Raw genomic sequence first — 9822 nt, forward strand, 5'->3', positions numbered from 1 at the left:
TCTGACAAAAAAAAAACAACATCCGGTATCTGTGGCTGTCGCAGGACTGTAATAAACCCATCCAATCATTTCATTCGGCCCCAATGTAATGATTGGACGGGCTACCTGTCTACCTGTGTGTACTCTCCCCGTGCACTAACTGCGTCACCGGAGTCTCCCACCAGCTGCTAGCTGGACAGCTGTGAGCATTTTAGATCTAATCATTGAGGTATTGAACTTTGTCTAAGTTGCATTCATTCAGTTACTCTTGTATTTAACAATTGATTCACATGTATTATTGATGTTATTTTTACTGCTTATTACATGTGCAGGAGGCGAGCAAGTATACAATACCACCCGTTTATAGAAATGAGTAGGCTAAATAGCAGAAGCACCTCCCTGTGTAATGCACCACAAACTGCATCCTCCAAAATGAACACACAGTTGAACCAACACCACCTAAAACAGTTTCATCACAAACATTATTTCATGAAGGAGGGTGTATTGCAGGACTGTGTATACATTGTGAGAATCTTGTTCTCAATAAGCTGTGTCCACTAGTAGCACAGCGTATGTGCGCCCTCTAGTGGCTCCCCATTTTGACACCTACATTCTGAGTGATGAGTATATGCTGTTCATATCAACCATTCCTTGTGGAGTGTTGTTTTTTTAATCCAGTTCACCTCACAGTGTGACCAGCTGGCCTGGTGGCCACAGCACCCTGATCGTTCCTTTGAATGTGGACATGAGAAGCTGGTTCAGCAACCTAGAAAATATTGACCAGCTGGTGCTGAGGATGGTGATGGAGCAGCTGCAGCAGCACTTGATTAAATTAATTTATCAACTAACGTCCTCTTGGAGGGCGCTCTCGAGAGGTGAAGGGTTGCTTTTCCTGTGTCCGCATGTTAGCTTGCTAATTGTGCCAAGTTAAAAGTTTTGTGAACACAACCAGTTAGAGAGGAGAAGTGACAATTTTCCAGAATGCCGAACACAAATCCCATCAGGATACACCGCCGCCATCTTGCAATTCTGCAACTGCCACGCCAACAATTAGCAATCAAAAGGTCCTCGATGCTATCGCTATCGCTATGTGAGCGCTCCTGATGAGCAGGTGGTACCTGGTGGCCTCTGCCATCAGTGTGTGTGAATGGGTGAATGTTGGCCGGTGTTGTAAAGTGCTTTGAGTGGTCGCTCAGACATTATATAAAGGCAGTCCATTTACAATTTACCATCGATGTCTCAGAGATGTCTACTCGGTCCAGACAGAGTTTACAGCATACCGAGCCGAGACAGGATGCAAAAAAATTATGAAAAAATGTAAGCGATAGGAATTACGTTTTTTGTCTGAAAAGCACTTGTTTGAAAATTTTGAAATTAAGATTGGACCTATTTTTTTTTCAAAATAAATGCTTCAGAAGATAACTGTAACAAGAAACTCAGAAGAACAATGTTTGTTTGTTTGTTTGTTTAATAAAAGCCATAGAGTAACTGCATCTTAACAGGAAGCTCAGGATATGGGATGGGTACCAGCACTAGGTACACCGGTAAAATATTTCTTGCGAAATTTTGTATTTTATTATATATTCACTTCAACGTGCGTCACGTAGCATCGCGCTGGAAAAGGGGCACAAATTAGTGTGTCCACGCGGGTGTCATGTTTCCATCACTGCCGAAATACTCGTGACTACTGCAGAGACATTTGTCCCGGGAAGGAATGCCAATTGTAACCTTTCACACTGAGGGCAAAAGCCAGATGTTAGTGGATGTGCATCAGCAATCAGGGACTGCTGGATAAAGAGGAGAGCTGTCAGTGTGGAGAACACAAGGAAAGTTAGCTGTGGAAATTAAGAGTGACGCGCCTGCCTGATCTCTCTTCTTCTCCCCTATGTCTCTTCAGGAGGACCACGGCCCTTAAAAGAAAGGAAAGTGACTGCTCGATCCGGGAAGAACCTAAGTTTTGTTTACTCCCCTGACAGTTAATAAAAGCAAGTATTTTTTAGTGACTCCAGCCTGGTGTGCCGGTGTACTGTCTCCTCCATTGCCACAATACTTTGTTTACTAAATTTCCCTCCACTGAGGGAAATTTAATAAGTCTCAAAAATGGCTATAGAAATTTATCACTACACTAGTCCATCACTACCTGGACATTTGTCTAAAGACAAACTCTTTATCCAGCAATCTAGAGAAACTAGGCTGGATACAATACAGAGCATTACGATTTAGTTTGTTAGTTATCATTAACATACTGGACAAGAATTCAGGGAGGAGGAAATGTTCTGCAGAATTGTTGGGAGTACACAACTTTTTCTGGTAAAGGATTTGGACGGGACATTAACAAGAAAGTGAAACCGTATAAGTTAGATATCATACAGCACAGTCCAGCAGTTATCAGTAGCAGCATTCCACCATGGATATTCCCACAACCCACGGTAAATCTTCAAAAAAACGAGCTGGGAAGAGAAAGGTCAGAGAGGAATTTAACATCGGGTACTTGGTTTAGGAATATTTGAAGAGGAGCTAGGAGCTTATGCATTCCAGAATTTTACAAAAATAATTGCTAAGAGAATTTCAAACAGGTTATCAGACACAATGACACTTTATACATCATGAAAAAGACAGAGTTGGATTAATGTGAGACATGTAACTGTAAGGAAACTGTTGAACATGTGCTGATAGGGTGTAGGGAGTTCAGTGACGAGAGAGAGACTGAAGGACAGGGTGGTAGATGGACGGGAGCATCAATGGTCTGTTAGAGACAAGGGACAGATGAGTAGCCTACAGGTTCAAAGGCTTTAATTAAATATTTCAAGCGTACTGAGAGAAAACTAGACTTCTGCACCTCCTCATGGCTCTGTTTTCAGGCTTTAGAAAATCTAGCCCGTGACAGGAGACTTTGACCAATCACAGGTCATTTCAGAGAGAGAGAGCGTTCCTATTGGCTGTGCTCCGGCTGGTGGGCGGTGCTTGGTATTTCCTCAACCGATCTCAACATGGCTGCCAGGTCACAAACTTTCTCATTTTACAGCTAAACCGTGCACTACAAGATGATTCTGAAAACATTTGAGGAGAGAAATAGGCATTACAGTAATATAATATTGATTCATATTTGATCAGCACGGCCTAGTTTGACCGTTTGATAGGAGTTTGCGAGTGATTGACTCATAGTTAGGCAGAAGCTGGACGGCAGACCTCAGATCAACTCTGACTGGTTGTTTTCCTCCGGTCTGTGAAATCTTGCAGATGCCCTTAGGAGCACCGGAGGACACAGACGCACAGGACTTTTTATCAGATTACCTGTCTCATGCACTACTGTCAGGATATAGTGACCGTTTTATAAAAAAATACTTTTTTTTTAATCATTTGCTCCATTTCTACCCACTGCAGCTTTAATATCTAGAATCTAACTTCTTTATAAAGTCACGGTGGCTTTTTTAAAAATAGTAATACTGTCTTTAAATGACAAAGCTGTCATAAAGTTATGGGCTATGCACGCACTGTAATAAGCCGGAAACAGTCAAGCATGTTCTTATGGAGTGCAACAAGTATGACGAAGAAGGAAGGGAATTGCTATCAGTAGTAAATGATGGAAATATTACAATGGGAAATCTGCTAGGAAAGACATCTAAGAAAGTACATAATCTTCAAATTAATTACTAAAGGGCAACAGGAATAATGGAGAGAATTTTATTATTATTATTATTATTATTATTATCATTATTATTATTATTATTATTAATAATAATAATAATAATAATAATAATAATAATAATAATAATGATAATAATAATAATAATAATAATAATTGTATTTTAGTTAGTTATTATCATTATCATCATTATTATTATTATTATTGTTGTTATTGTTATTGTTATTTATTTATTTTATTTATTATTATTTGTTTGTTTGTTTTTTCCTGCCAATCTACTGCTCCACCCTCCAGTCCAGCAGGTGGCAGCTTTCACCCTCAAAGTCGGTTTGTAGGCCGCCATAAAACCAAAGAAGAAGAAGCAGTCTTCCGGTCGGAGCTTCTAAACACAAACACTGTGCTTCCTTCCCGGTGGTCCCGTTTCTTTTCTGTTCTCCCGTTAACGTCTACCGTCAACCTCAACATGTCCACCATACAGTCAGCAGTGCGAGTGTTCGTCAACCAGAGACTGACTGTGGCTGTTGAAGAAATCCTGGACATGTTCGAGAGAACAATAAAGGAGTATGAAGAGGAGGTCCACCTGCAGAGCAGACTGCTGGGAGCTGATCAGCTGCCTGCTGGCATTAAGACAACCTCACTGTTAGACAGAGACACAGGTCAGTGGCCTCACTAGTCTCTGACTGGAACCTGCTTATTCGAAAAATAGAAATATGCGTAACGTTAAAGTGTAGGAGAAACGGCCCTGTTAAACCCACTATATAAACCCACTTAAAACCTCTGAGTCAGATAAAGGAAAACTACATCATCATATTTGCTGAGTCATGAGTTGTTCCAGTGAAGCTGGTTGTTACATAAATGACTCTTTTTTTTTTTTTTTTTACCATAAATCAATCTGAATTGTGGATATTGAGGTACATGTGCCTGCTGATCCCAGAAGAAGTTGCAAAGAAACCTTTGGTACCTTCAGAAGATAACATTTGTTGTACATTTGTACTTCTGTTTTTGTTTCAGAAGTGATTCGTGTTTTGAATTAGTGTATTTTAGAATATGAATTGAATGAGAAATATTGTTTCTTTTGACATGAAAATCTGAGTTTTGGCATACTAGCAAACAGGACACATGCTGCACCAGTACAGTAGCTGCATACAATGGTTCATTGCAATGATATAAAGCATGATGTATGCAGTTTATATTATTATACTTTTAAATAGGCAATAAATGTGTATGTTTATCTTTATTTATTTTTTAAGAACATTTTTACCTGGTGGGTTTAAAGGGAACACTAGCAAACAAATCCCAATGTCTGCGGATGTACAATGAGTATAGCCTATTACTTCTCTGCACCATACATAGATTTTTTTCATATAATTATTTTTATTATGATATCCATGTATGAAAACGTGTGGATGCACTGAAATCTAAGAGTGTTTCACAGGGTAAATAAGAATCCCGGCACACATATATTTCAGCACTAAAATTAATGTTTTAGGAAACTTTGATCAATAACTGGTAATAACAATAACCGTGGTCTGTGATATTTCTGTCCACAACAACCATACAGTGAAAATCTGATAGCAGCACATCCCTACTCTCTGTATTTCACATTAGACATACATCAGCCATGAAGAATCACATATACAAATATTTTGACATGATGTCCTGTATGTTTCTATCTCAGGTGTGTCTCAGGAAATCCGGCCGCTGACTGTCAACACAAAGATTCCCCCCGAACAACAGGAGTCGAGGCCCAGTCTGGACCCAGAGGCCCCACACATTAAAGAGGAACCTGAGGAGGTCTGGATTAGGCAAGGACTGGACGGGGCTGATATCCCAGAGTTCCAATTCGCGCCCGTCTCTGTGAAGAGTGAAGACGACGGAGAGAACTCTCAGTCCTCACCGCTTCACCAAAGACAAACTGAGGAGCACAGAGAGGCAGATCCTCCTGCTCAGCAGCAGACAGACGCCGGAGCCGGCGGAGAGAACTGTGGAGGATCAGAACCAGCCGTTGACTTGGATGTAGCTGGTTTTTTAAAAGCAACCAGCGATGGACGGCTTTTCCTTTCGCAGTGTTTTAAAACTGAGCCTGAAGACTTACACGATGACTGGAACCAGTCATTTTCAGACACACTGGAAGAAAACGAAGCTGAGTCTCATTTAAGATCTCATACTCAGAAAAAGCTGTACAAATGCCCAGCATGTAACAAAACATTTAAGCACAACACGTCTCTGCAGAGACACATAACGTGCCATACGGGGGAGAGGCCGTTCGACTGTACCCAGTGTGGAAAGACATTTAGGCAGAAGGGAAGTTTGCAAATACACATGAGGAAGCACACCGGAGAGAAACCTTTTTGTTGCTTAGTTTGCAGTAAAAACTTCACCCAGAGTGGAACATTAGCTGCACATATGAGAATTCATACGGGAGAGAAGCCTTTCAGCTGCTCAGTCTGTAAGAAAAGGTACAACGAAAAAGGGACGCTAGTCAGACACATGAGGGTCCACACAGGAGAGAAACCATTTACTTGCTCACTTTGCGGTAAAAGATTTAGCGAAAAAGGAAATCTGAATAAACACAAGAGAATCCACACGGGGGAGAAACCATTCGGTTGCGGTGTGTGCGAGAAAAGATTTTGTTTGCTGTCACACCTCAAAAACCACAAGTGTCCTCGTGTGAAGAGCAGTGAAACTGTAGAGCAGGCACTTCAGCTGAAATGTCCAGAAGTTACAGCACAGTTCAGCAGATGGGAGGAGAGCCTTCAGTCCGTTACAGCAAGGAAATAATCTGCACTAATTAACTCATAACTCAATAATCATTAGCTGCAGCTTCAGTGTAGGTTTGTACCGAATAGTTGGAAGCTTAAAAGCGTCATTCATAACATTGACATTTGAATTCTAAATCATCATCTGAATGCGGCACACATCTTTTTTTTTTTGTTGTGTTTAAAGCAGGTATTTCTGCACAGTTGCAGGTAAAAATCAGGATACGTCAAAGGTCCCATATTGTAAAGTTTAAGAGTTTTTCAGGTCTTTTATATTATAAAGCAGGTTGAAGTGCTATATAAAAACTGTTAAACTATCAAAACGCTCAATATACGGAGAAATACACACAGTCTGTATTCAGAAATTGTGCGTTTAAAACAAGCCGTTAGGATTTCTGTCCATTTGTGATGTCACAAATATACAATATTTAGACCATTTCACAGTTTTAAACGTAAATATTCTAAATGGGTCCCACTTTATTTCCAGCTGACAGGAAGTAAACATGGACCCAAGCTGTTGCCTAGCAATGCAAATCTGTTGCAATTCCATTGAAATGTACTAAAATGGAGCGTTTTAGACAGAGGGTAAATACAGCTATATCCAAGAAGACAGTATGAGGAAAATAAAGGGTTTGTTAAACATTAAAGCATATAAACATGTTTTAGTAGAAACCCCAAATACAAGTATGAATCTGAAAATGAGCATGATATCTCCCCTTTAAGTTAGGGGGATGTTTGTAGACAGCTTTGGGTAGATCTTTATATTATTTTTTTAACTAGTGGATCAGAGCTTTAAATGTGCCAGTGTTTGCGTATAATCTTTTCAAAATCTTTACCTAGAGCTGAATATGATTATGGCTGTGACACATTTGTTTACACTGGGCGTAACACTAACTACATGCAGTGGTTTTGACATGGCTGAGCATTGCACCGAAGTTCTTTCAGAACTACTGTAGTGGTAAAACATCTGTCATATCGGATAGATGTGGCTTAACGATGCTTTCTTGGCTCATGTCGATAGAGGCAGTAAAGAGTAGCCGGAGTACAGCTACCGTAGCCATATCCATAACATCACATATACAACCACAGATACAGCATAGCTGGAATAATAACCATATCCACAGCTTCGCCCAGCACAGTTGTCACAGCTGTATACAGTTGGAGATCTGACTTTTGATGGCCAAATGAGCAATAAATGCATCATGTAATGTGTCACATCATCTCTCCTTTCAGCCCTGTCTCCTAAAAATGACGTTCCCATACAAACTGCATTGTGAAATAGGTTTCGAAGGAAGTGTATTTTCTCACGGAATACGATTGTTTTTGACGTATCACAAATATGTTTGTAATGATAGTCTGTGGAAGTCTGCGTAGGGAGGAGGTCAGGGTGGATGGGTCAAACAAACACAGGAGTAAATTCGCAGCTTCATGTCTTCCAAAATCACTCATTTCCCTTCACAGCCCCTTGACACACTCCTAGACTCAATCAATGACATCACATTATCCAGAAAGGGAAAAATAGGTGACACATAGTCTTTATTAATGAGAGAAAACATGACAAGTCTTAACTCCCTTAAAGACCAGTGGGCGGGGATCTGGGTATAGAGGTTTCAGACATCTGGTCAAAGATGATGACGGGAATACATTCATTGCTGCGCTGCACTGGACCAAAATGAAACTATTCCAATTCACATCCGATATAGACCCCATGTGTGACTGTTTTAATATTAGATATGCTTTCCAAAACTACTGATAAATCCTCAGAACCATCAGCCTGCCTTGCTTTATTTAGTGTGGTGACACAAAATTTGACTTTAAACAACAATAAACTAAACCTTTTGTCTTTTGCTGTGCTGGTGGCAAGATGACAAATTTTGATTAGATGGTAAGATTGCAACCCTCCAACATTTGTGCAATGGCTTAGAGATATGTTGTATTTTTTAAGTTGGAGAACATCAGGTAGACTATTAAGGGGTCAGCTGACATGTTTTCATTGATATGGCAACCTTCCCTTAGTCGTGTTGATACCTCAGGCTCAGATAACTTTGTGGCTGAGTAAAGTTTGGTGTATGTATGCATGTGTGTGCTTCTTACTTGGGTGGCATCACGCCCTTTATTTGGGCGGCGTCACGTTCCTTACTGAGGCATCACGGCCCTTACTTAGGGTCATACCCCTTAGGCGTCACGCCCCTTACTTAGGCGTCACGCCCCTTACTTAGGCGTCACGTCACTTACTTAGGCATCACTTTAGTAGTTACACTTGGCGTCACTTTAGGATTAGCAACAAAACCACCACAGTTAGGTTTAGAAAAAGAAACGTGAAAGTGACTCTTGACAAACAGTGGTCTCATGGATGAAAGCCTTGTGTTTGTGGGACCCGTCAACCTCCCCTCCCCTTTAAACTACGTCACCACACCCCGGCGCACTTCCTCTGAGTGTTTACTGTTGCTGCGGACGGGTTTACATTGTAGTCAATGGAACACTTGGTGCATTTCATACCGGCAGTAAAGGCTGCTGGTATCACACGCCGACAACCATGACAAAGCCTCTGTATTTGATGCCCTTGGAATCAGAACGGACCGACCAGACACTGAGACAATTTCTTTTCTTTGTATGTGTCAGTATATTTGACCAATAAACGTGATTATAATACTGATTGTCCAGGAGCAGGACTGCATTACTACACTATAAACCAGTCTAACTGTAACTGGACTCTCTGTGCACTCTTGAATACAGTTTGGCATTGTAAAACTTTGTTGTGAACAGTAAGCCAAAACACTTGTAAAAAAGTGTTGCATGTTGAGAGCTCAGGGGACTACACTGCCCCCTAATGGTCTACCAGTTTCATCACTGTGTGTTCCAGTTGCCACAGCAGCCAGTAAGGAGTGTTAATGTTTCTGAAACAAATGCGATCATTAATGAGGTCCACTGTGAGCTGCTTCCTTACAAAACACTTATCAACAGTTTCTGATGGTAATTAGCCCTATGGGAGCAAAGAGAGAGAGGCCCGGTTATACAGTAGATGTTTATCAGAGCTCAGAGGATAACACTGATTACAGAAGATAATGAAAGCTCCCGGGATCTATACTTCACTGTCAATGCATGATGAAACTTTGGCTGCTGATTTTCCAGCATACTATGCTTTGGTCCACAGCAAGAAAACTCAGCAACTATTGGCCAGAGTTTGATGAAATTCAGACATACATGGTCCTAAATAAACCTTTCCTCTAGTGCCATCATTTGGCATTTGAACATAAAAATATATCATGATCTGAAAGACAGACTACCATGAAACTTCACTCACAACTTCAATCACTCCATGACATTTTGTCTATAAAACACACTGTGACCTTTCAATGTCCACATGAACAAAAAACTGGTCCATAAAGAAATGTTTTTCCCAGTTCGGTGTGGAAGAACTTGACAGAACCCTGACCT

At 40.7% G+C, this 9822-nt stretch overlaps 1 protein-coding gene across 2 annotated transcripts; it reads left to right on the forward strand.

The window, feature by feature from the left end:
* Positions 1–3977: 3977 nt before the first annotated feature.
* Positions 3978–6662, forward strand: LOC119496774 (zinc finger protein 84-like). 2 transcript variants are annotated; one of them, XM_037784372.1, is made up of 2 exons: positions 3978–4287; positions 5301–6662. In XM_037784372.1, exons 1-2 carry the CDS (start codon positions 4089–4091, stop codon positions 6404–6406), a joined length of 1305 nt encoding a protein of 434 aa, XP_037640300.1. In that variant the 5' UTR covers positions 3978–4088; the 3' UTR covers positions 6407–6662. The 2 variants fall into 2 exon arrangements, with proteins under 2 accessions (XP_037640300.1, XP_037640378.1); XM_037784450.1 differs by having other exon boundaries at positions 3978–4281; positions 5304–6662.
* The last annotated feature ends 3160 nt before the right edge of the window (positions 6663–9822 follow it).

The sequence above is a fragment of the Sebastes umbrosus genome, chromosome 1 (genome assembly GCF_015220745.1).
Source record: "Sebastes umbrosus isolate fSebUmb1 chromosome 1, fSebUmb1.pri, whole genome shotgun sequence".
NCBI lineage: Eukaryota > Metazoa > Chordata > Actinopteri > Perciformes > Sebastidae > Sebastes > Sebastes umbrosus.

Bases quoted from the DNA above. Each gene is read 5' to 3' on its own strand.
- LOC119496774 (XM_037784372.1), top strand. From the start codon at position 4,089: ATGTCCACCATACAGTCAGCAGTGCGAGTGTTCGTCAACCAGAGACTG. The intron at 4,288-5,300 runs GGCCTCACTAGT...ATGTTTCTATCT, and splicing joins AGACAGAGACACAGGTCAGT to CAGGTGTGTCTCAGGAAATC.